The sequence below is a fragment of the Ailuropoda melanoleuca genome, chromosome 4 (genome assembly GCF_002007445.2).
Source record: "Ailuropoda melanoleuca isolate Jingjing chromosome 4, ASM200744v2, whole genome shotgun sequence".
NCBI classification, from domain to species: domain Eukaryota; kingdom Metazoa; phylum Chordata; class Mammalia; order Carnivora; family Ursidae; genus Ailuropoda; species Ailuropoda melanoleuca.
In genome coordinates this window covers 7,802,157-7,825,536 of record NC_048221.1, presented here as the reverse complement: position 1 = coordinate 7,825,536, position 23,380 = coordinate 7,802,157, and the positions used below count along the sequence as shown (strand labels likewise).

Here is a 23,380-nt window from a genome sequence, read left to right as displayed (position 1 = left end):
CAAGGCCGAGCCGGGCAAGCGCCGCCTGCCGGCCACGCTCCGCCTCGCCGCCACTGCCGCCGAGGGCCGGCCCCGTGGCGCAGCGCCCCCTGCTGGCCGCCTAGGGCACCAGGAGGGAGGGCGCCGGGGGACAAGGGCCCCCCGCCCCGCGCGAACGGTCGCGGCTTTGTGAGGTGGCTCCGCGGCCCAGGAACAGCGGGGGCGGAGCGTGAGCCGGGGGGCGGTGCTCGGCCGAGCGGACACGCCCCTGAACCTGGGCCCCGCCCCCCGCCCCGGCGCTGCTCGAAAGGCCGCGCTTTGTACCGCGGTGCCGGAGCGAAGACGCGGGGAGGCGGGGACAGGGGCTCGCCCAGGGGGCGGGGCTAGGCCGCGTGGAGACGCCCTGGGCCTCGCCCCGCTCAAACGGTCGCGCTTTGTGAGGCGGCTCCCCTGCCCGGAAAGGTAGAGGCAGGTCTGACGTCCGAAGGCTCCGACACGCCTCCGCGGCTGAGCTCCGCCCTTGGCCCTGCCCGGCTTTGTGAGGAGGCACGCGGGGGGCGGGGTCCAGCTATGACGAGGCCCCGCCCCTGTATCAGTCCCGCTCCCTCCCACTGGATGTCGCTTTGTGAGGCGCCGGGCTCTCAGGGAGTGCCTGCGCGAGGGGCGGGGCCAGATCCCGGGACACGCCCCCAGCCTGTGGCCCCACCCCAGCCCTCCAGAAGGGAAAATCAATTTGAGGAGGGACCCAGCCTTTGCGCTCGACCTGAATCCGTGGGAAGGCCCCCTCTCCCACCACTCAGCCGCTCCTTATGTCTTCCCCATCGTCTCCGCCCCTTTACCCCCTTGCCCTCCTGCTCCATCCCTGGCCATCTACTCCCGTACAAAAAATTCTTGGATCCCTCTTTCTGGGCCCCTCCCTTAGCCCCTCCCTTCCCCCCAGCGAAGACTGGCCAATGAGTCCTGCAGAGCAGGGTCAAGTGCCCCCTTCCACGGGGGCGCGCGTGCACACACACACACACACACACCCTGTCTTCCAAGTATCCCTCTCACTGCACTGCTCCAGGGCATCATTCGCTTGAAGGGTCCAAAAAGGATTGCGGCGGTTCCCAACTTCTCTAGCTCCCACTCTTCTCTGGACCTCCTCATTGATTCCCCCATCATTCCACTTACTATACTCAACAATGCAAGGACTTTAGCAAAGACCCCGTGTGACACTGTCCCCTCACCGTACCCCCAAGAGGTTCCCCATAAAATACCTTGACTGCATGCACTTAAGGGGTACTGCCCCCTCCCCCTGGGCCTCGTGATTAGACCCCAGAGATCCTGGGCTTGAAGGATTACACTCCACAGAGACCTTGGGAACAGCTCAACACGTGTTATAATTAATAACTTAGGCTTGCCAGCAGGACAGAACTTACAGAACATACACCCCCAGGTACCCTATCCTCCAAAAACCCAGTTGAGTTGGTCAAGTCAGATGTGGCAAGGGGAGGAGGAAATCGGAAGGGTATGTAGAGGGTTCAGACCTCTTATGGCCCAGCTGGGGGCCACGGGAATCCTAACATCTCCTTCCTGGGTGGTCTGAGAAGCTGGGAATCCAAAGAGAGTCTTCCTGCTTTCTGTCCAGCCTCCAGGACAATGTCTGTGCCCCCTCTGCCACTCCCACTCCTCTGTGAGGAAGGTCCCAAGGCAAGGATTCCCTTCATCTCCTCTGTCAATTCCCTGAGAAAGCAGCAGCCAGAAACCCCAAAGTAGCTGGAGGGACTTCGGACCCTCAAGAGAGGGGGCTGAACGGAGAGTGCACAGACATGGAGGGGCCCCCGATCCTCAGCCTCACTGGCAGGCCCGGAAAGTGCTGAATTCGGGGGGCTCAGGCGAAGATGATGTGGAGGTGGGCCTTTTCCGGGCCCCAGAGCTGCCAGGTGTCTCGGGGGAGCCAGAGCAAGCATCCAGAGTGGCTGCACCTTCTTCTGGATTCATTTTCTTTGTCCATGGAGGAAAAACAGAAAACAGGGTGATTCGAGGTTTCAGGATCTAGCGTCTCCTACATGCTGAGTCTGAGACTCCCCCAGTCCATCAGGTCTCATTTCACCCCCACACATCACCCCACAGCTTCAGGACCCTGCCCTCTATCTTCCTGCCTTTCTGTATGCTGAGAAGGGAAACAGACAGTGTGGGTTCAAATCCCAGCTCCATCTTGTCCAGTCGAGTAACTCAACCCCTCTGAGCCTCACTTTTTCCTTTTGTGCAGTGGGGAGAATGCTCACATACTCCTCCTAGAGTTGCTACAAAACATAGGAATTAAATAGATAAAGAGTCTGGCACATAGCAAGCACTAACCCTTAAGTGAACAAAGCTATTACCATTATCTCTACCCCCCCCTTGTCTCCCTGTTCTGGGCTCCCACAAAACCTGCCTCAGAAGTCTACCCTTAGGACACCTGGGTGGCTTAGTTGGTTAAGCGACTGCCTTTGGCTCAGGTCATGATCCCAGGGTCCTAGGATCGAGTTCTGCATTGGGCTCCGTGCTCAGTGGGGATCCTGCTTCTTCCTCTCCCTCTGCTGCTCCCCCTGCTTGTGCTCTCTCTCTGACAAATAAATAAAATCTTAAAAAAAAAAAAATCTACCCTCTCCTCCACCATGGACGCACCTGCCCCAAATGCCAATCAAGAAGAGATGAACTTGGGGCGCCTGGATGGCTCAGTGGGTTAAGCATCTGCCTTTGGCTCAGGTCATGATCCCAGGGTCCTGGGATCAAGCCCCCACATCAGGTTCCCTGCTCAGTGGGGAGTCTGCTTCTCCCTCTCTCTCTGCTCCTCCCTGCCGTTCGTGCTTTCTCTCTCAAATAAATAAATAAAATCTTAAAAAAAAGAGAGAGAGAGAGAGAGAGAGATGAACATGCTAAAACTGAAGTTTAGGGGGTGAGAGCAGCTTGGGGTCCCATCCCAGTCCTGCACCTCCCTAGCTGGATGATCCCAGTAAGGCCCATAATTAGCTTCAGTGTCCTTGTCTATTAAAAAAAAAATGTCGGGGCGCCTGGGTGGCTTAGTCACTTGGGCATCTGACTCTTGATTTTGGCTCAGGTCATGATCTCTGGGTCCTAGGATCCAGCCCTGCATCTGGCTCCCTGCTCAGCAGGGAGTCTGCTTGAGAGTCTCTCCTGCCTCTGCCCTTCCCCCTGCTCACGCACTCTCTCTCAAATTAATAAATTAAAATTAAAATTTTTAAAAAGTCAAGCCCGCTTCATAGGGCATTAGAAAGTGAATATCAGACCCTCAGTATGGTAACACAATACAAGCTGGACAACGATGAGTTGCTTCACCTTTACGTCAGCCAACAGCACAGCTTTGGATGCTTCAAAAAGAAACTAGAATTGAAAGCAGGGACTCAAACAGATATTTGCACACCCATGTTCATAGCAGCACTATTCATAGTAACCGAAAGGTGGAAACAACCCAAGTGTCCATCAACAGATGAACAAATAAACAAAATGAGCTATATAAATGCAATGGAGGGGTGCCTGGGTGGCTCCGTCGGTTGGGTGTCTGCCTTTGGCTCAGGTCATGATCTCGGGGTCCTGGGATCAGGCCCCATGATGGGCTCCCTGCTCAGCGGGAAGTCTGCTTCTCCCTCTCTCTCTGCCTGCTGCTCCCCCTGCTTGTGCCCCCTCTCTCTCTCTCTCAAATAATTAAATAAAATCTTTTTAAAAAAATGCAGTGGAGGGGCGCCTGGGTGGCACAGTCGTTAAGTCTGCCTTTGGCTCAGGGTGTGACCCCAGCATTCTGGGATCGAGCCCCACATCAGGCTCCTCCGCTAGGAGCCTGCTTCTTCCTCTCCCACTCCCCCTGCTTGTGTTCCCTCTCTCGCTGGCTGTCTCTCTCTGTCAAATAAATAAAAATATTAAATAAATAAATAAATAAATAAATAAATAAATAAATAAATAAGGAATACTATTCAGCCTTCAACAAGAATAAAATTCTGACCCCTGCTACAACATGAGCAAACCTTGAAGACATGATGCTAAATGAAATAAGCCAGACACATGGGACCCTAGGTGGCTCAGTTGGTTAAGAGTCTGACTTCGGCTCAGCTCATGAACCCAGCATCCTGGGATCGAGCTCTGTGTCGGGCTCCCTGCTCAGGGGGAACCTGCTTCTCCCTCTCCCTCTGCCCCTCCCCACTGCTTGTGCTCTCTCACGCTCGCTCTCTCTCTCTCAAATAAATAAAATATTTTTTAAAAAGCCAGACACAAAGGGATGAACATCATATGGCATCATTTCTACATAAGATGTCCCCTACGCAAATCCACAGAGACAGAAAGGAGCATGGTGGGTGCCAGGGGCTGGGGTTTGTTAAGAATGAGAAGCCAGTGTACTGCGGGGACTTCGCAAGATGAAGTTCTGGAGCTGGATGGTGGTGATGGTTGCACAAGGTGAATGTACTTAATGCCACTGAACTGGACACTTAAAAATCGTTAAAATGATCAATTTTATGTTATGTTTATTTTACTATGATAAAAAAAATTACCTAGAAGAGATCCCACTAGAATTTACTGCGAAGGAAAGGAAGCATGGTAGTGTGGATAGCCTGCTATCATTTGTGTTAGAAAGGGTGAGGGTATACACTCCCCATTTTCCCCTTTGCTTGCATTTCCAAGAAGCTCCTAATGGTGGTGGCTATCTGTGTGTGTGGAGGAGACCAGGGAACGGACAGGGGTTAGTGACAGAAGGATGTTTTACTGGATATATGATTTTGACATATGGATGTATTTCATATTTTTAAAAAAAATTTTTTTATGTAGGCTCCATGCCCAAGGTGGGGATTGAACTCACGACCCTGAGATTTAAGAGTCGTGCTCTATGCAATGAGCCAGCCAGGTGTCCCCCACCACCACCAAGTTTTTTAATTAAAAAATAAATATATCTAGTTGCAAGGACTAGGATACTTTTTAAATCTTTCTCCTTGTCTCTGTTTCTTATTTGTTTCATTTGAAATGTCTCTTTTTTTAAAAAAGGATAAAGGAAAAATCACCAGGGTGGTGCCTTGAGCAGCATGTCTTCTCACAGAAAGTTTTAGAATTTGCCCTGCCTGCCGGATTTGGGGGTTTTTCTTAACAGCATAGGATTTGCTCCCGGAACTGAGACCTCACAGGGCTGAACTAGCCGGCGGGGCCAAGCCCCTTCCTTCCCACATTCATGTACTGTTTAAATGTCCTTACTCCTCTGTCCAGAACTCCAGATTCGCGTTTGCACCTGCCCTTGGGCTTCGCAGGGTGAGGCTTGCGGGTCTCTGGTCCCTCCAAGCCTGCTGCTCCCCAGGACTCCCACACGCCTCCCTCCGCCTTCTCCCTCCGCCCATCATACAATCCAAAATCAGTGCCGTGTTGCCTGTCCCCAGAATCGATGTGACCTGCATCTGTTCGCTTCTTCCACCGCTGCTGCCAACACGCTGGGCCAAACCACCTACCACTTCGCTTGCTTGGACCAGCACAGTCGTCTCTGTCCTGGTAATCACCCCCCCACCCCCGGACTACACACTCACATTCCGCTCGCTCCACGCCCCCCAAGTCTGTCCTCCTCGCAGCCGCCAGAGGGCGCGAATGAGCACCTGAAGCGCACNCCCTCCCCGCCCCCCCCCCCCGCCCGCCCCGAACCCTCCGTGGCTCCCATCACACTTGGGGCAACAATCAAAGCTCTCTGCGGGCTCCCCTCGACTCTCCATTCGGCTCCACTCCAGTTATACTGGACGGTGCCAAGAACGTGTCCCGAGCCTGGGGCAATCTTCCGTAGCTATGCCCCTGCTTGTTGCCCATCTCTGAGACTTCTTGGATCTGCCATCTAAGGGAGAAGTGAGCTTCCCTCTCGCTCCCACCCCACGTGGCATCCTCTATCTCCGTCCCCCCTCGTAGAAATTAGAAAGCTCTGAAGAAGAATTAAAGGCCTTCTCCTGTTCTTGTCCCAACGCCCAGGAAGGGTGTGTTGAACCAGCCCAATCCTCCCCCATTATGGTGCCCTAGGCACACCAACTCCCCACCCAGGCTCCCTGACTGCAGTCCCAAGGTGCCCACTTGTCCAAATGGGACACTTGAGGCTACCTCGAGGGGGGCCACCTGCACACCCGACCTGTCCCCTACTCTGGAGAGAGCTGGATGAACGTTTCCTTGATCCATGGTTTCCAAGGCTCGTCTACCTCTAACTTAATAAAATAATAATGATAATAATAATAGTACAAACAGTAGGCCACCCCAAGATACAGCTGTGCAGAGGAGTCCCATAGACCTGGGTTCAAATCTCAGCCCCAACACAGTGTGATCTGTAGGAGCAAAACCTCTTGCAAAGGGACAGAATGCAATGAGACCCTCCCCACTGCAAGAGAAACACACAATTTGGAGCTGAAGTCCCTGAAACTGAACATAAAAACAGGCTTTTCTTTACCAGGAGGGGACCACGGTGTGCATCGGACTGTTACAAAGCACATGACCCCACCAGGTCACCCTGAGTCCCCTGCCACCATTCTCTAGGGTTGGCCCCACTGAGTGCAAAGGCGGCCCGGGGATCCTGCCCATTGCCACTGGAGGGCCCAGACATGGCTGGCTCCATCCCCTGGGATTTTCCAGAGCCAACTCTCAGCTCACAAACAAATCCCTGCTTGGTGATTCTGGGCTTTTCCCAGGCCCCCCGAAGCTCAGAGACATCAGGTTGGCCCAGCCTGATGGTGGTCTTCAGGAGGTTAGGACAGTCAGCAGAAAACCAGGACCAAGAAATGCAATGACTTACCATGGAGATGGCAAACAGAGAGTTATCAAAGGTCATATCTGAAATAGAAAGAGAAAGGAAAGCCAAGTGCCAGTATAAAATCCGTGCTCACTGTCCTCCGGGGGCCCTCCCCCCGCCCAGACCCACAGGCCTCAAATCAACCGTGAGGAAGGGCTTGGGACCCATCTCCCAGCATGCTTCACTTCCTTCCAGCCCATTCTGCAGGCTGAACCATTCCCAGCTGTAAACTGAACAGTTTCCTTTTTCTGTTCAGAGCCCTCCCCCAGGGGCCTCTCACGGCCCTCTGATAAATGGGTTTCTCCTCTCAACTCCCACTTTCAGGAGCGCCTCTCAGCTCCTCCATCGCCCCAGGCTCTTCCCCAATCGCATGCTCTTCGCCCCACTATTCTGTTCCTGCCGGTCTCTGCTTAAACACCACTTCCTCCCAGGACCGCCCTCCTCACCCCTGATAAGGTCCCACTGGCCTTGGGCTGTTCCCCCACTCCAGTATGGGCTTGGGGGCAAAGACCACCTGTGTTGGTCATTGAGGGACGCCCCCAAATGTTAGCACATAGTAGGTGCTCAGTAGAAGTGTGGAACAGTGGGACCGCCTGGGTGACTCAGTCGGTTAAGCGTCTGCCTTCCACTCAGGTCATGATCCCAGCATCCTGGGATGGAGCCCGAGTGGGGCTCCTTGTTCAGTGGGGATCCTGCTTCTCCCTCTGCCTGCTGCTCCCCCTGCTTGTGCTCTCTCTCTCTCTCAAATTAATAAATAATTTTAAAAAGTGTGGAACAGTGAAAGAAGTACAGAGGTTGGAATTTCTCTGCTTGGGGCCCCCTCCTGAGCATCGCACAGCACAGACTGGCTGCCCCTCGCCCCCTGGTGGAAGCCTTCAAGATGACACGTCTGGATCACAAAGGGGGGCTCCATTTAAGAACAGCGCCGGGCAGTCTGTCCCCCGTGGAACTGAGGGTCCAGCGCTGGAGGCAAGTATTACATACACATTTGTGTTTTTCTCCCGAGGTGTAAAAGGAACGATAGGGTGCTGGAGGTAAGTAAATAGAAACACACCCCCTGTCTAGGGGAGTCAGGGAAGGCTTCCTGGAGAAGGTAGCCTTTAGACCAAGACTAAAGGGAGGAAGAATGTTGTAGGTGGAGGTCAGAGTGAGCGAAAGGCCCAAGGATGAGGCAAAGAGAAAAGGTGAGAGGTGAAACCTGGGCGTGGGGGGAAGGGAGGGTGTGTTCTTGACCCTAAGGGAAGCAAGCGGCCGCAGAAGAGGTTCCGTAGCAAGCAACGAGACCCGCTTGAGTTTTGAGGGTGTGAGCCTGCCCTAGCAGGGTACGCACCTGTGGTGGCAAAGTTGATCTGAGCCCAGCAGGATTCTCGCTCTCTGCAAAGGGATTTGGGAGAGAGTGACAACTTGCTCCTCTCAGGCTGGAGGATTGTTCCGGGAAAGCCTGGCTCCAAACTTGACCATCACTCCCCACCTGCCTTTGCATCCTCCCTGAGTCCCCTCAGATGGAAATTCTCTTGCAGGAGCCCCACCTCCAGGGGAAGTTGGGATTCGGGATTCGATCCCTGGGGCCACTGCTAGCTTGATGCCACCAGGCAGCCGAGTGTCCACCCCTCCCTCGTAGGGGAGAAACTGAGTCTGGGGCCACTGCCTACAGGCTATAAGTTGGGCACCACACTGCCCCAGGGGGTGCCACCCACCTCTCCTGTGACTGTGACTTTCTAGACTATTACAACCATTTTAGGCAGTCAGTGGTTAAGGGATGTGAGGACGACTCAGCCACTTGCTCCCTGTGTGGCTAAGTGCTGCGCCTCAGTCTCTTTGTCTATAAAATGGGGTTACACATAATGCCAGCTTCCACGGCAGCTGTGAGCTGCTGTGGGCTCCAGCTGCGGCGTCTCCTGGCACCTCGCTCGGCGTCTCTAGGTGCTTTATAAATGGCACCTGTTCCTCTTAAGCAGCCCTCCCACCAGAGGGCGCCGTTTGGAACGGAGCCCCCCTTCCCCCCCAGCATGGGAAGTGCCCTTCTGTCCCCAAAACCACCCCCACCCAAGTCTCAGAGTCCTTAACACCCCTCAGGAGCTTCTGGCCTATACCCCCCCCAACCATCTGGTATTTCTTTCCCCCAAACCACCCTCTGAGGATCTCTCGAGACGGTCTCACCTTTTCTTCTGCAAATTTTTTACTTTAACTGGGAATAAAAAAATAAATAAGCATTTATTAGATTTTGGTCGTGATTGCATCCTAGTTGCAAAAACAAAACCAAAAAAAGACTCTAAAGCTCCGTCATACATTTGTCTCCCACCCTTGCCTTCTCCTCTGGCAAATGTGCCACTGAACAGGAGAGCTGCTGCAAAGTCCTCCCCACCCCCGATTACACAAGTAATGTGTGTTGGTAAAAAAGCTTCGAACAAGCACATAAAAAATTTTTTTTTCTTTGTTAAAGATTTTATTTTTAAGTCATCTCCACGCCCAATGTGGGGCTCGAATTCACAACCCCAAGATCAAGCGTGGCATGCTCTACCCACGGAGTGAGCCAGGTGCCCCCTAATATTGTATTTTTTTTTAATTGTCAATTTCAGTGATTGACAGGAGCTGGGGGAGGAGGCCTGGAGAGTTAGTGTTTAAAGGGGACAGAGTTTCAGTTGGGGAGGATAACAAAGTTCTGGAGATGGGTGGCGGACATGGCTGCATAACCAAGTGGATGTACTCAATGCTGCCGAGCAGGACACTTAAAAATTAAGGGTTAACGGCGTTGTGGGATTGGACCCCACGTCAGGCTCCTCCGCTGTGAGCCTGCTTCTTCCTCTCCCACCCCCCCTGCTTGTGTTCCCTCTCTCGCTGGCTGTCTCTATCTCTGTCGAATAAATAAATTTAAAAAATCTTTTAAAAAAAATTAAGGGTTAAAATGTGAAACTTTATATGTATTTTATAATTTAAAAATATATATCAACTTCCCCTGCCCCACCACCAATATTGCACTTCTGGAAGATTTTTTACTACTAAGTTTTGGGGTAAGACCTCCCCAGCTGTGTGCCTCTGTGCTCCTAAAAAATGGGTGCCATTGGAGGTTCATTTACACTTCCCAGCGGTCGCACACTGGCAGCCTCTATGCTGTCTCTGCCTGCTGTTACCTTTCCTGACCACCACAGCAACGGCCACCAGCCCAGCAAGGAGAAGGAGGGCTCCAGCCAGGCTCAAGCAGAGTGCCAGTATCCAAGTGGGCACTAGAGGAACATGAGAAAAAGAGGGGGGCAGGTTATGGAGTTGTGGGGTGCAGGGTGAAGGTGGGACACCTGTCATTCCTCCAGATTACCTTTGGGGAGCCAGTTATCCACCCCCCCCCTTACTGCCCAACCATTTGACTTGGGTGTAGCTGGACCCTGGGGATCTGGAAAACCTTGTGACCGGTCAGTTAGCATAATCCCCACCCCCCAGTCATGGTGATTGGTTCAGGGATGGGCATGTGGCCAAAGCTGAGCTAATGAGAGCTAATTCTGAGACTTGGCTAGGCTACTGGGAAGAGAGGGTTACTCCCCTGCCCAGAACTACAAAACTGGTAAGATATTTATCTGAAACTGCTAGGCACAATTTTGACACCATGAAGAGGAGGTCTTGCCTAAGAATAAGACACAAGAAAGCAGAGCTGAGAGCTGGCAAATGATTCCTGACATCTTTGAGCACCTGGATCGAGCCATGGCCGAAGTCAGCCCTGCAAACTGACTTCAGTTTGGCAAACCAACTCATTCTGTTTTGTTGCTGAAGCTAGTTTGAGTCAAGTTCCCAGTTACTTGCAACCTGAGAGTCCTGCTGGCTTCAGCCTGGTTCCAGGGGGTCAGATGACATCCACCCCCAGCCCCATGGTGGACCCTGAAATCCATGCAGAGGTCAGCCACAAAAGCATGAAGCCCCAGCTTCAGAATTTACTTCTCTGCAAGGGATTTCGCTCCCCCTCCCTGCAGAGAGTGGATCTCTCAGGGGAGACAGGAGGAGATGACCTGATCCCCATGGAGATCAGAAGCTAAGCCAGGAAGGGGAAGGAACAGACACATACTTGATATTCTCACACTGTTAGCCCTTGTTCATTCATTCATCTGGGGCAGGAGGGATGATGTCCCCTCCCCACTCTGAGACCACAGGCCCAAGGTGAGAGAAGGGGGCCTTTGACCGTAGAGCTCAAAGACATAGACTGTTCTGTCGCCTCAAAGCACTGGGGTTTCTGCGAGCAACAAAGTTCTCTTTCAGTGGGGCCTCCGCTGGCAACAAAGTTCTCTTTGCAGACGGGAAGTTCTGATGGATGGTGATGCAGAGCCTCTACCTGGAGGCTCCTCCCTCCCTCCTGCTCCTTGATCCCGAGCCCACATCCAGCCTCCTGTCCTGAAAAGACCACAGGAAAATACCAGCCTTCCAGGCCTTCTTTCTCACTTCGACGAAGAGCCAAAGTCCTTGATGCAGCCAAAGGCCCTGCATGATCGTCCTTGCCACCTCCGTGCCTTCTTCTCCCCCAACTTTTCTCCTTGCCCATTGTGCTTCAGCCCTACAGAGGGCCCCCATGTTCCTCAAACACACCAGACACGTGCCAGCCTCAGGGCCTTTGGACGGCCAGCTCCCTCTGCCTGGGACCCTTTCGCCGCAGATACCCACATGGCTGCCTCCTCCTCAGTCAGGTCTTTGCTCAAATGTCGCTCGCTCACAGAGGCTTCCCCTGGCCACTCGCCTCTGTATTTAAAACGACACACTTCACCCGGTGGTACTTCATCCCTGCCCCTTTATTTGTCCCCTGCTGGCACACTAGTATTTATTGGACTCTCCGCTTCTTGACTCTCTGCCTCCCCTCAGAATGTCAGCTGCGGCAAGGGAGGGACATTGTTTCCCTCACTGCGGAAACTGCAGGGCCAGGAACAGTGCCTGGTGCAGAGAGGTGCTCAAAAATGTTACGTGACCAGGAGGGGAGGGTGCAGCGGAGTGTGGGGGGTTAACGCCTAGATATTGGAGCTGATGGAATCCCAGCTGTGCTGCCCTGCTAGCTGTATGACTTGGCCAAGTCCCCTCACCTCTTGCGCCTCAGTTTCCTTATCTGCAAAATGGGGAGCATTGCTGAACGCGTGGCGTGGGATGACTGAGAATTCAGCAAGGAAAGATGAGTGAGCCCTGGCCAGTTGGAGGACTGGTTCATCCTACAAAGGCTTCCAAGCAGAGGCAACAGCACAAGCAAAGGCTCAGCGGTGAGCAAACGGAGCCTTGGGCTGTGAAGGCCTGTGGGAGGGTCTTACCTGGGAAGGAGACACTTATGGACTCGCTGAGGTCCGACAGCTGCGGCTGCTTGTGCTCACCTAGCACACCATACTGGCAGGAAAATGGGCCCCCTGGAGCCTCCCTGCCACCACCACTCAGGTTGAAGGTGACCCTGAGCTGGTCCGCGGGCGCCTGCAGGAGCTGGACCACCTGCCCACCACGGTACAGCGTGAAATTTGCCCCTGGGAAGCCCCCAGGGGCTACACAAGCAATGTGGATGGGGTCTTCTTGGCTGCTGGGGTGTGGGGGCACTAGCAGGATGGACGGTGCCGGGATTGCCAAGGAGCCTGCAATACAGAAAAGGGGAGGCAAGCTGAATGGTTAGAGCAGAGGCGTTTTCTGGCTGTGTGGTCCTGGGCAAGCGGCCGACCCCTTCTGGGCCTTGGTTTTTCTTTACAAGTAGGTCGTCAGGGGTGCCTGGGTGGCTCAGTCGTTAAGCGTCTGCCTTTGGCTTGGGTTGTGATCCCAGGGTCCTGGGATCGAGCCCTGCATGCTTCTCCCCTCTCCCTCTGCCTGCTGCTCCCCCTACTTGTGCTTGCTCTCTGTCAAATAAATAAATAAAATCCTAAAACAAACAAACAAACAGGAGGAGCAGAGAGCAAAAGGGGTTCTCCTGTTTCCCAGGCTGTAGTGAGAAATTGGGATTTTGGGGTACAGTTTCCTATAGGAGGTACCAGTGTCTCCCCAGCTGCTCCCAGGCTCCTGAGCAAAGTGTCTAACTCATGTGAGGTCTACACAAGCCTTTCCTTGTCTGGCCTCCAGCACTTTGCCCTGCTTCCCCTCACCCCCGGGCCCCCAGCAGATCCTCCTGTTACCCCAGCCCTGGAGGTAACAGCCTGTAGAAACCAAGCAGGGCTGAGTCATGGGGCGTGGGCACTGCTGTCCCCAGTGGGGTGGGATTTCTGATATTCTTGATATGGGGGTGATGAGGAGCTCACTAAGAGAAAGCCATGCTCTGGGGGCATTTCCAACACTCTGGGGCAAATCTGTCAGCGTTCAGCCTCCTCCAGACCTGGGAAAGGCAGCCCTGTGCTGCTTTCCGCCCCCAGAGCAGAGGCCAGATGGGCAGGGGTGGTGGGAGTGGGGTGGGGCTGGTGCAGGGGGGACATCAGGCTCACCGGCTGCAAAGAGCAGGACGGTCCAGGGCATCTCTCCTCCTGAGTTTGGCCAGGAAATCTGGCTGAGGCCAGTGCGGCCCACGGCTCACCACCAACTCCTCCTGAGGCCAGAGCAGGGAAAGGAGAACCAGGGCTGATTTGAACGAATGTTTCCTCACTGGCAGGAAGTTGCACACACACGCTCAGCTGCCGAAAGGACTCTCTCCTCTCCCCACCCCTTCCACGGACGTAGAGCAGATCCTGGCACCTCACTGCACCTTGGTAGCCACAGTTCTGCAGAGATGGAAGGAGGGACACATGGCTAAGATGGTCAGGGTGTGTGTGTGTGTGTGTGTGTGTGTTTGTGTGTTTGTTCTCCCTGTGAATTAGAGAAATTAGAGAATTTCTGGCTGGCATGAGGAAGGGACCATGAGCTGTTTGGGGAACCCATGCCCAAGACACAAACCTCAGCCCAACCAGTTTCAAAGTCGAGACATATGTTGGGCAGAGGTAGATAGAGCGCAAGGGTTAGTGCTTGGCCTCTGCCACCTCAGGCAAAATATGGTCCATCTTTGAAGCCTCAGCTTGCTGCTCTGTAGAATGGGGCTAAGAGTTGCAGGTATTAGATCCATGGAACTCATGATACATACAAAGTGCAATGCCTAGTGAGATGTGAGTGCTCCCAGTGTGAGGCCATAGGAGCATCACCATCCAGGTGAAAGGGAACTCGAGCTCCAAAACTGAGGGAATGATGTAGTTTACAGAATAAATTGTCTCCTGTTCATAGCCCAGAAGCTTCCAAAAGTCTGTCTTACCAGCAAGTTTGCTTTGGTCCCTCTCAACATTTCTGTTCAAGTCAAGCAGGTTCACCAGGGAAGGATGTAAGTGTGTGGTCACTAAACAACAAAAAAGGGCCATTATGGTGGACTTTTTTATTTGGATACATGAGACTCATTCCAACGTCAGGAACTTTGCACATGCTGTCTCTGCTGCTTGGGACATAATTCTATTAACCTGATAATATTCCACTTCTCTTTCAGGTGTCAGCTTAAATATCACTTCTGGGAAATCTTTCCAGATCCCTCTGGACTTAGAAAAACTTCCTTGTTGAATTATACTATAGTGCCTTGTAATTTTCCTTTATTGAAATTAGCATGCTTATATTTTCAAAAAATTTGTCTATTTCACCTAAATTGTAGAACTTATCAGTATTAAACTCTTCATATTGCCTTATAATCCTTTTAATGTCTGTAGGGTCTGTAGTGATGTCCCCTCTTTCAATGGTAACGTGTTTTTTTCTCTCTTTTCTTGAATAGTCTTGGTAGGGGTTAATCCGTTTTCTTAATCTTTTCAAAGTACTAGCTTTTGGCTTTGCTACTTTTCTCTATTTTCTGCCTTTGATTTCATTGCTTTTTGTCTTATCTTTATTTTTTCTTTCTTCTATTTACCTTGTTTCATTGGCTCTTCTTTTCTTAGGGGCTCAAGGTAGAAACTTAGATAATTGATTTTAAAAATTTATCTCCAAATATAAGCATTTTAAGCTATATATTTCCCTCTAAGTACTGCTTTAACTGCATCTCACACATTTTTTTTTTAAAGATTTTATTTATTTATTTGACAGAGATAGAGACAGCCAGCGAGAGAGGGAACACAAGCAGGGGGAGTGGGAGAGGAAGAAGCAGGCTCATAGCAGAGGAGCCTGATGTGGGGCTCGATCCCATAACGCCGGGATCACGCCCTGAGCCGAAGGCAGACGCTTAACCGCTGTGCCACCCAGGCGCCCCTGCATCTCACACATTCTGACATATTGTGCCTAAGTTAGAAATTTATTTCCCTTGTGAATTTTTTCTCTGACTCACACTTTATTTAGAAATGTGTCAATTTCCAAACATTTGGGATTTTTTGATAGCTTACTGTTAGTGATATTTAAATTTAACTCCTTTGTGGCCATAGAATGCACTCCATATAATTTCAATCCCTTGAGATTTATTGATACTTTAATGGCCCAGCATATCTTGATCCACATTCTGTATGCACTTGAGATGAAAGTACACTCTGCAGTTGCTTGGTATAATATTCTGTAAATATCCATTAAATTAGGTCATGGTGATTTACAGAACATCCTTGAATTTATTGAAATCATCCAGCTCTCTTCCCTCATCCAGCAGGGGGGGTCTGTGGTGCCTCCTGTAGTTTCCCAACGCCTACGACAGTGCTTGGCACACAGTGAACCACAACTACTTCTTGATTGTCTGACCTGAAAGTCGAAAAATAGTATTCAGTCTATTTTTTTGCTCTATCCTGGCTGTGTAAGATACAGAGTTAAGAGACATTCCTGGCTTATTTATTCTACCAACTGTTTACCGAATGCCATGAAGGGCTCAGAACTGTGCTGAGTGCCAGGGACACCATGAGGAATAAAAAACTCCTGCCCTCAGGATGCCCAGAGTTTGATTAGAGAGTCAGACAAGCAGATAATGAGAGTTCAGTTGGTGAAGAGCTATAACGGAGGCAGTCACAAAGGGTAGCTCTTAACCTAGCTTCTTCTGCATGTTCAGGGAGGGTTTCTGGGAGGAGGTGTTAGATATCTGACTCCAAAAGCCTGAGAAGTTGACAAGGGAAGGACATTCTATGGAGACATAGTAATATGTGTGAAAGACCTTGGATGAATGTGAGGACTTCATCCTGGGAGCATTTAACATGATGCAGGAATCGTTAACCTGGAATTCTGAATTCAGAAAAACAGACACACTTCCCTGTATTAGTCAGCTATCATAGAGATAGCGCCAAGAAGAGGTACAACTAGGAGTCATGGGCAGGGTGAAGGGGAATCAGCAAGGGATGGTGACTCCCCGGGGTCAGGAAGCTGTTACCAGCCCAGGCCTAAAGTTGCTAGGGAGGAAGCTGTTGTGGAACCTGGGGAGAGCTGGAGTTGCAGGCTCTGGTAGAGACATGCAGACCACCAGGGTGGGGGAGCCAGAGTATATATCCCTACACCCTCCTTTCCTCCAGCCCTCAGATCTCCCTACCAGGGCCAAACTCAACTGGATGTGAGGAAAAGGCAGCTAAGTTGACCCGCCGTGTAGCGATCAGCCCCCAGGGGCACAGAGCAGTGCGGGAAAGGGTAGAGAAGGGCTCTGGTAGGGCGCACAGAGACTGCCTAGCACACATCTCAGAATCCTTTGGTTATAATTTCAGGGGATTCCTGGCCCCAAGAAGCTAGTCGGGCAAACTCTGCATGGTTTTAAGAACCCCAGGCCAACTGTAGGTCAACGCTACAAAGCAAAGATGGACACTACAGGACGTGGCCCGTGTAACTAACTGCTCCATTTCTTCTCTGGCTACTCCCCTCCCTCCGTTCTATTTCCTTTCTGCCCCTTGAGCCCTCTGAGTGCCTTCTGCCCTCAGAGAGTGGTTCTCTCTGCTTGCCTCCTCTCCCTTCTACTTCAAGTTTGGGGTTCAATGCCACGTCCTCAGGGAAGACTTCCCTGACTCTACCCAGGTGAAACGAGCCACCTACCTACCACCTAACATTTACTCTGTAGTGCCCATAACTACCTGAAATCATCTTCGTGCTGAACTTGGCTAGTGTACAATCCGGCTCCTCTGCTGGGATGGCAACTCCATGAGGACACAGACAGAGTCTGTTTTATTCACAGTGTCAGACACTCAGTAAATACTTGAATACTTGGACAGGGGGTAGTTTTTGTTTAATTGAAGGAAACAAGAAACAGAAAGTTAGACAAACTGAGCAAACATAGCCAGAATCAAGTTTATCTGAACTGTGGAAGACAGGGAAAGGTTTGTGCTAACCGAGTGAACCCTGAATCAAAATGAAAAGGAAAATTGAACATGGCAGGGAAGCTCTGTAGTATTTTCCCCACCCTTTCCTCATTTCCCTCCCAGTGCGGTGGAGGTCTTGAAGACAGCAGCCTGTGTCCCCAGTATGGGGCTCCGGTACCCTGTTGCTGAGGTTGGCAGTATGGTGTTTGTCTGTTTTAACACATCTGGGGGCTACCTGTGGGACTGACTCAAGGTGCTTGTCTGTTGAACTCAGAATGCATTCCTGGAAAACTCTGTTAAGGCAAAGGGAAAAATTCACAGCCACCTGGGGCAAAATATTGTAATCGAGGACAACATTAACCAGTGATTTTACTAGCAAAAATGGCTTTATTCAGGAATAGCAAATAAATGCAACTGAGGACAAGCTAGGTCCAGCAAAAGCATAAGCAGGTCTGGAGAACAAAGAGGAACACTCTTTTATAGAGGAAAGGGGAAGTCTGGAAGGCTGTTACAAATAAGAAATCCATTGGATTAAACTGGGAGTTGGGAATGTAGTGATGTTTCGTTGGTTGAGTGGTGTCAGTCTCTCATTGGCTGGGCTGTTACCAGGAGAAAACCTTTCTTCCTCCTGCTGCAAGGTACATCTCTTCCTGTGGGGTCTGCAATTGACAGCGAGTGGTAGGGTGTGAGAGCTTCCCCTTCTACCTCCTGATTCCATTCTAAAGGAGGTTTCCATTTATTAATTTTCACAACAATGGACATGCCAAAAGTTGGGAGCAAGAGCTGGGGTGAGAGCTTCTCTGGGTAATTAGGGCATTCAGAAGCACCCATATATAATGGGGGATTTAGAAAGCAAAGTGCATGCCCAGGGCAGGACAAATGCTCAGAAAAGACCTGAGAAGACCCCAAGCTTTCATCTCAGGCTTATCTCTAGGCTCAGCGCAAACAGGAAGCGAAGGCTAAGGCAAAACTGTAAATGACCTGGAAAAGCATTGAGGGAGTCCACAGAAAAAATCTGGGGGAAGTTTTTTGTTTCTTTTTTCTTTCTTCTGCTTGCTCTCTATAACATATAAATAACTCTTATAACTCAACAACAAAAAGACAACCCAATTTTAAAATGGGCAAAAGTTGTGAACAGACATTTCTAAAACAAAAAACAACCCCCAAAAAACTACTAACATCTAACAAGCACCTGAAAAGATGCTCAACATCATCAGGGAAATACAAATCAAAACCACAATGAGACTACTTCACGACCATTAGGATGGCTATAATAGAAATAAAATAGAAAACAGCAGGTGTGGATAAGGATTTGGAGAAATTGGAGCCCTCATACATGATTGGTGGAGTACAAAACATTGCAGCTCCGTGCTCACCAAGGAGTCTGCTGGAAATTCTTTCCATCCCCTCCACCCCCGCAGGCTCTCTCTAAAATAAATAAGTAAAATCTTAAAATAGGGACGCCTGGGTGGCTCAGTCAGTTAAGTGTCTGCCTTTGGCTCAGGTCATGATCTTAGGGCCCTGGGATGGTGTCCCACGACCCACTCCTTGCTCAGCGGGGAGCCTGCTTCTCCCTCTGCCTGCTGCTCCTCCTGCTTGCGCTCTCTTTCTGACAAATAAATAAAATCTCAAAATAAAATATTTTTAAGAATCTTTAAAATATATTTCTTTTCTTTTAATTAAAAATAAATAAAAAGATCCCCCATTCTCCACACTTCAAAATATCCAAGCAGCGAGTCTGAACCAGTTAGAAAACTTTGGGAGTGAAAAGGAACACTAACAGTGACTGCACATAAACTTTGACATAACAAGGTGGTGTGACTTCCCCAAGCTCTCCAAAAGCAGGAAAGAGCTGACAGCCACCAGCTGTATTCGAAGAGTAATTGTCACCAACTGCCAACCGCTCCAGGGCCTATCTTTAAAGACTCAAAATTTCCACCTAAACATTTTTTCTTATGTTTAAACAGAATCACCAAGAAGAGACCATTTCTCCAGTGACTTCTTTGCTTATCTGCCAGTTATCTTCCCAAAGGGAGGTCGCCTCCAAATACTCCAGACTGAGGGAGAAGAGGTTACATGGTGGGCTGCCTAGTGGTGGGCGATCAGCCTGGAAAATAGCAGATTAATACATACTGAGGGCCCATAATGTGCCAAGTGCTGAACAAGCATTATCTCAATCTTCACAACAGACCAATGAGATAGGACAAGCAACACCCCAACCCACGGATGAGGCACTGAGGTCCAGCGGGATGATTTCAACCCAAAGGTCGGTGGTGGGGTGGGCGTGGGTGGCTTGAACTAGGCTTCATGGCTCCCAGGCCCACGCTTTCCTGACTTTTAGCACTTGGCTGTCATTTTTCCTACCTTGGGTCACGTCAATTACTCTGCTATCTTCTGGCCCCCCCGAGTCTGAGACCTTTGGGTTGCAGAGTGGCCTATGCCCCTCTGCGGACTCTACGCAAGAAAAACGGAGCGCCACGGGCAACGTTTCATCTCGATTCCCACAGCCGCCCTATGGGGTGGTCGTTCCCTCACCAACTACAGACGAGGAAACTGCCAAAGTGATGGCTCTAAGGAGGAAAGGGAATAAAGGGTGAGGCCACGAAACTGGAGCCACGCCCAAGAAACACGAAACCCACATCAACACGAGTCTTTCTCGCCCCAGTGAATCTTTTTATGCGTGAACCCTACGGGTCGCGTACGGGTCCGTTCCCAGCATTTATCTTACGACCACTCCACCCAGACTGGATCGCTCAAAGGTCGTCCCGCGCAGCGTACTCTGGGAAGACCGCAGGGAGGTGCCTTAGACGGTCCCGGCCCGCCTCCGACTTAGTTGTCTTAACTTTTGCCTGAGAAACACGCACAATCATAGTGCTTATTTTTGTCATTTTCCCTCACCATCTGTTGAGACTAGAACTAGTGGCTACTCAGAAAAAAAGTCTCCAGAAGGTTGTTTTAAGACGCAGCAGGCATTCATTCGGGCAGCTAAGCTCTCAGGGCGCCCTTCACTTTTTCTCTCGGTTCGCTTCACACCACGGGCAGAAGCGGCTGCCAATGAGCTCCGCCGAGTAGCAGAGGGGGCAGGGCCAGCTCTTAAAGGAACCGCGACCTCTTAGCAGACCGGAGGGTGACCCGGATGATGGCGGCCGGAGCGGCTCTAGCCTTGGCACTGTGGCTACTACTGCCGCCGGTGGGGGTGGGGGGAGCAGGGCCCCCGCCGATCCAGGACGGCGAGTTCACGTTCCTGCTGCCTGCGGGGAGGAAGCAGTGTTTCTACCAGTCTGCGCCGGCCAACGCAAGCTTCGAGACCGAGTACCAGGTAGAGGGTCCCGAGTCGGGAAGCACGCAAGCGACCGGAGCCAGGGCGAGGGGGCGTGGCCAAGCAGCTGAAGCGAGGCAAGGGTTAAAGAGGGAGGGGGAGGATCCGGTGCGTATGAGTGCGGGGGCGGAGCTAGGAGGAGCGTGCAGGAGCTGGTCGGGACGGTGCGTGGGAGCGGAGGGGGTGGGAATAATGGCAGGAGGCGGGGTTAGAGCGAGACTGCCAGAGGGGGCGGGGCCATCGGTTATAAGAGGACGCCCCTCACAGGGCAGGAGCCTCACTAGTGGGCGTGGCCAAAGTAGGCCCGACTGGGGGTCTGGTGGGCGTGGCCAAGATGCGCCTCTGGAAAGGGCGTGGTCAACATGAGGCTTTCTCGGGGCCTGGGTTAAGGAAAGCAGGGCCCTGTCGCCTCACTTGGGGTGTGGCCAGGTAAACGTTGATCAAGGACTTATGACGGGGGCATGACCAGATGAAAGAGAGAAACCCAAAGCAGTCCTATCAGTGAAGACTGAGCCAAGGCAAGGGGCGCGGTCAGAGGGACAGTTGGGGCAGGACCAGGCTGCAGGTGTAGGTGTCAGCGCTCAGATAGGCCCCTGGTCGTCCTGGATGGGTCTGTGCGGGTTGGTCCGGCCCTGGCTTTCCCTGGCAGGTGCCCTTCGCCTACTCCTAGCCCTCCACCCTCTTACCTGGCCCCCCAGGTGATCGGAGGTGCTGGACTGGACGTGGATTTCACGCTGGAGAGCCCTCAGGGAGTGCTGCTGGTCAGCGAATCCCGCAAGGCAGATGGGATGCACACGTGAGTTAAGTCCCACTGTCTGCCTGGGTTTAGTTTCAGCCCTGCCCCTCCCCAGTGGCCTCAGGTTACCTAACCACCTTCCCTGCCTCTCAAAGTCTGGCCGGTGGGCCATTCTGGGTCATGTATGTCTGTGTCTTCCTCCCAGGGTGGAGCCCACGGAGGCTGGGGACTACAAGCTGTGCTTTGACAACTCCTTCAGCACAATCTCTGAGAAGCTGGTGTTCTTCGAACTCATTTTCGACAGCCTGCAGGATGACGAGGAGGTCGAGGGCTGGGCAGAGGCTGTGGAGCCCGAGGAGATGCTGGATGTCAAGATGGAGGACATCAAGGTGCGCCCAGGCTGAGCTGGGGCCACTTGTCCCAGATCTCTGGCTTTGGGCAACAGTGCTCCCCTATTCTTGCACCCTGACTGGGGTCCTCATCTGCCTGACCCAGCCCCCCTGGTACCCCCACCTTAGTTAGAAAAGTAGCCACTCACAGTTAAAATAATAGCACATTTCTAGGTGTAGGAATTTCCAGGGCTTAACTAACTCATGAAATCTCCATATGAGGTAGGGACTGTGCTCCCAATGCCCCATTTTAACTGAGGCACAGGATGCCTAAGTAACTTTGCTAAGGGCACACAGTAACTGACAGATCCAGTATTAGCAACTGTGCTGTTAACTACTAGTAAGTACATTTTTTATACTTATTTAGGCATTCAATTCTCACTGCAATCCAGAGGAAACTGAGGCCCAGAGAGGTTAATTAACTTGCTCAAGGCCACCCAGCCAGTCAGCACAGAGGAATTTAGACTCAGGCAGCCTGGCCACAGAGTCTCCTCTCAGCAATCTCCTCCCAAAACATAGGCTCATCCCATTCCCCCAGTTTTATGGGTCCCTGCTCCCCGAAGGGTGGAGGCCTGACCCTGCCCCCTCTTTGCTCCGCAGGAGTCCATTGAGACCATGAAGACCAGGCTGGAGCGCAGCATCCAGATGCTGACGCTACTGCGGGCCTTTGAGGCACGTGACCGCAACCTGCAGGAGGGCAACCTGGAGCGGGTCAACTTCTGGTCTGCTGTGAATGTGGCCGTGCTGTTGCTGGTGGCCGTGCTCCAGGTCTGCACGCTCAAGCGCTTCTTCCAGGACAAGCGCCCTGTGCCTACGTAGCCCCAGAAGGAAGAACAGGGAAAGGAGGGGCAGCAGGGCACATGTGTGTGAGATATGGGGGTCGTTTCCCCAAACTAAAGTTTCCTATGGGAGGGGAGACCACGCAGTCACGGCCCGAGGTATGGCCCTCATGTATCTCCTCCCTGCCAGGGGCCAGGCTGGAAACATTTGTTGGCTTGGCTGGCAGGCCTGGCTGGGCCTTCCAGGAGGGACAGCTCAGAGGCTACACCTGCTTTCCTGGAAATTGTGCATGGGGTGGGGGGCACTGCAGCATTTGAACGAGACCCTTGGATATTCTGGCCCCTTTCTGTGTCCCCTCCTGTAAATGTGTGTGCCTTAGCCCAAGTCCCAGCCTGCACTGGCACTGCTTGGTGTGGGATGGGGCCCAGGAAGCAAACTCTCCTTCCCCTTCCCTCCTGGCCTTCTGAGCCAGGGTCCAGTGGGAGGGGGCTTGCTGCTTGTGGGACCCCATGCCTTTGTCTCCTTGTCACCCCACCAGAGGCCTGTTGCTGCTGCCGGGGGCGGCTCCCAGGCTGGGGGTGGCCTGCTTATGCCAGGGACCGGGAAGGAGACATGGCTGCAGTGTTCTTGCGAGGACAGTCACTTTATTGAGAGGAAGGAGCCCAGCCCCTCAGCCCAGCGCGGGGTGGGCTCGGTGCGAGGTCTGGTAACAGAACTCTAGGAGTGGCGGGCTACATGACCACCCGCCCCTCCTAGCTCTCTCTGCAGAGGCCCTGGGCAGGGCTGAGGGGTGGCCCAGCCAAAGCTTGTGCAGGAGCCTCATGGAACAAAGGGCGGTCTGGCCTGGGCACTGGAGTCAATAAATTATGGTCAGAAAATCACAGAGCCTGGTGTCTGGGGCTCAGGGACACCAGCTGGGACAGACCTGCCCCCAAGGGGGCAAACCAGGCAGGCGGGAGGGGTCTCCCACGAAGCTCAGAAGAAAGGCCGGGCGGGAGTCGATGGAGGTGGTCGCCTGGGCACAAGAGAAAAATCAGAAAGCAAAGTTCAACTGTGACCCGGGCTGGGCCAGAAGGCCTTGCACCTGGGCGGAGTCCTTAGGACTGCAGTGGTGGGGAGGGGGCCCTGACCACGGCAGTCTGGGGTGGAGGGCCGGGATTCCCTCTCCCCTGTGGGATTCTGCCGCCCACCCCAGGCCTGTGTCGGGCTGCAGCCAGGCCTCTGGGTTAGTAT

The 23,380-nt window shown here is 52.4% G+C and overlaps 3 protein-coding genes and 1 long non-coding RNA gene across 12 annotated transcripts in view; 1 reads left to right on the top strand and 3 right to left on the bottom strand.

The window, feature by feature from the left end:
- Positions 1-1,334: 1,334 nt before the first annotated feature.
- Positions 1,335-13,419, bottom strand: C4H19orf38 (chromosome 4 C19orf38 homolog). 4 transcript variants are annotated; one of them, XM_019801911.2, is made up of 7 exons: positions 13,162-13,415; positions 12,022-12,330; positions 9,883-9,975; positions 8,912-8,939; positions 8,082-8,125; positions 6,755-6,792; positions 1,335-1,968 (listed from the first exon to the last, which is right to left on the bottom strand). In XM_019801911.2, exons 1-7 carry the CDS (start codon positions 13,190-13,192, stop codon positions 1,813-1,815), a joined length of 699 nt encoding a protein of 232 aa, XP_019657470.2. In that variant the 5' UTR covers positions 13,193-13,415; the 3' UTR covers positions 1,335-1,812. The 4 variants fall into 4 exon arrangements, with proteins under 4 accessions (XP_019657470.2, XP_002921406.2, XP_019657471.2 ...); XM_002921360.4 differs by having other exon boundaries at positions 1,335-1,962; positions 13,162-13,405; XM_019801912.2 differs by lacking the exon at positions 9,883-9,975 and having other exon boundaries at positions 13,162-13,419.
- Positions 13,420-14,818: 1,399 nt separating this feature from the next.
- LOC105238562 lies at positions 14,819-19,939 on the bottom strand. Of its 5 annotated transcripts, XR_002143143.2 has the most exons (4): positions 19,563-19,939; positions 18,908-19,030; positions 17,905-17,983; positions 16,841-17,582 (listed from the first exon to the last, which is right to left on the bottom strand). It is a non-coding gene; the product is annotated as an uncharacterized LOC105238562 (long non-coding RNA). The 5 variants fall into 5 exon arrangements; XR_004624606.1 differs by lacking the exons at positions 16,841-17,582; positions 17,905-17,983 and adding an exon at positions 14,819-16,827; XR_002143142.2 differs by lacking the exon at positions 17,905-17,983 and having other exon boundaries at positions 18,897-19,030.
- A 26-nt stretch (positions 19,940-19,965) lies between these two features.
- TMED1 (transmembrane p24 trafficking protein 1) lies at positions 19,966-23,027 on the top strand. Its single transcript, XM_002921361.4, has 4 exons — positions 19,966-20,242; positions 20,941-21,038; positions 21,184-21,367; positions 21,968-23,027. The coding sequence occupies exons 1-4, from the start codon at positions 20,060-20,062 to the stop codon at positions 22,184-22,186; spliced, it is 684 nt and encodes a 227-aa protein (XP_002921407.1). The 5' UTR covers positions 19,966-20,059; the 3' UTR covers positions 22,187-23,027.
- Positions 22,772-23,380, bottom strand: part of DNM2 (dynamin 2) — an 84,163-nt gene continuing 83,554 nt past the window's right edge. For both annotated transcript variants that reach the window (XM_002921362.4, XM_019801913.2), the window contains exon 21: positions 22,772-23,162. In XM_002921362.4, coding sequence (XP_002921408.1) covers positions 23,123-23,162 — 40 coding nt within the window. In that variant the 3' untranslated portion in view covers positions 22,772-23,122. The remainder of the gene's footprint in view (positions 23,163-23,380) is intronic.

Excerpts from the sequence above, each read along its gene's own strand:
- TMED1 (XM_002921361.4), top strand. The coding sequence starts at position 20,060 with ATGATGGCGGCCGGAGCGGCTCTAGCCTTGGCACTGTGGCTACTACTG. Across the intron at positions 20,243-20,940 it reads GCTTCGAGACCGAGTACCAG|GTGATCGGAGGTGCTGGACT; the intron begins GTAGAGGGTCCC and ends CTGGCCCCCCAG. Across the intron at positions 21,039-21,183 it reads AAGGCAGATGGGATGCACAC|GGTGGAGCCCACGGAGGCTG; the intron begins GTGAGTTAAGTC and ends TCTTCCTCCCAG.
- C4H19orf38 (XM_019801911.2), bottom strand. The coding sequence starts at position 13,192 with ATGCCCTGGACCGTCCTGCTCTTTGCAGCCG. Across the intron at positions 6,793-8,081 it reads GATCAACTTTGCCACCACAG|ATATGACCTTTGATAACTCT; the intron begins GTGCGTACCCTG and ends TTTCTATTTCAG. Across the intron at positions 1,969-6,754 it reads CTCTGTTTGCCATCTCCATG|ACAAAGAAAATGAATCCAGA; the intron begins GTAAGTCATTGC and ends TTTCCTCCATGG.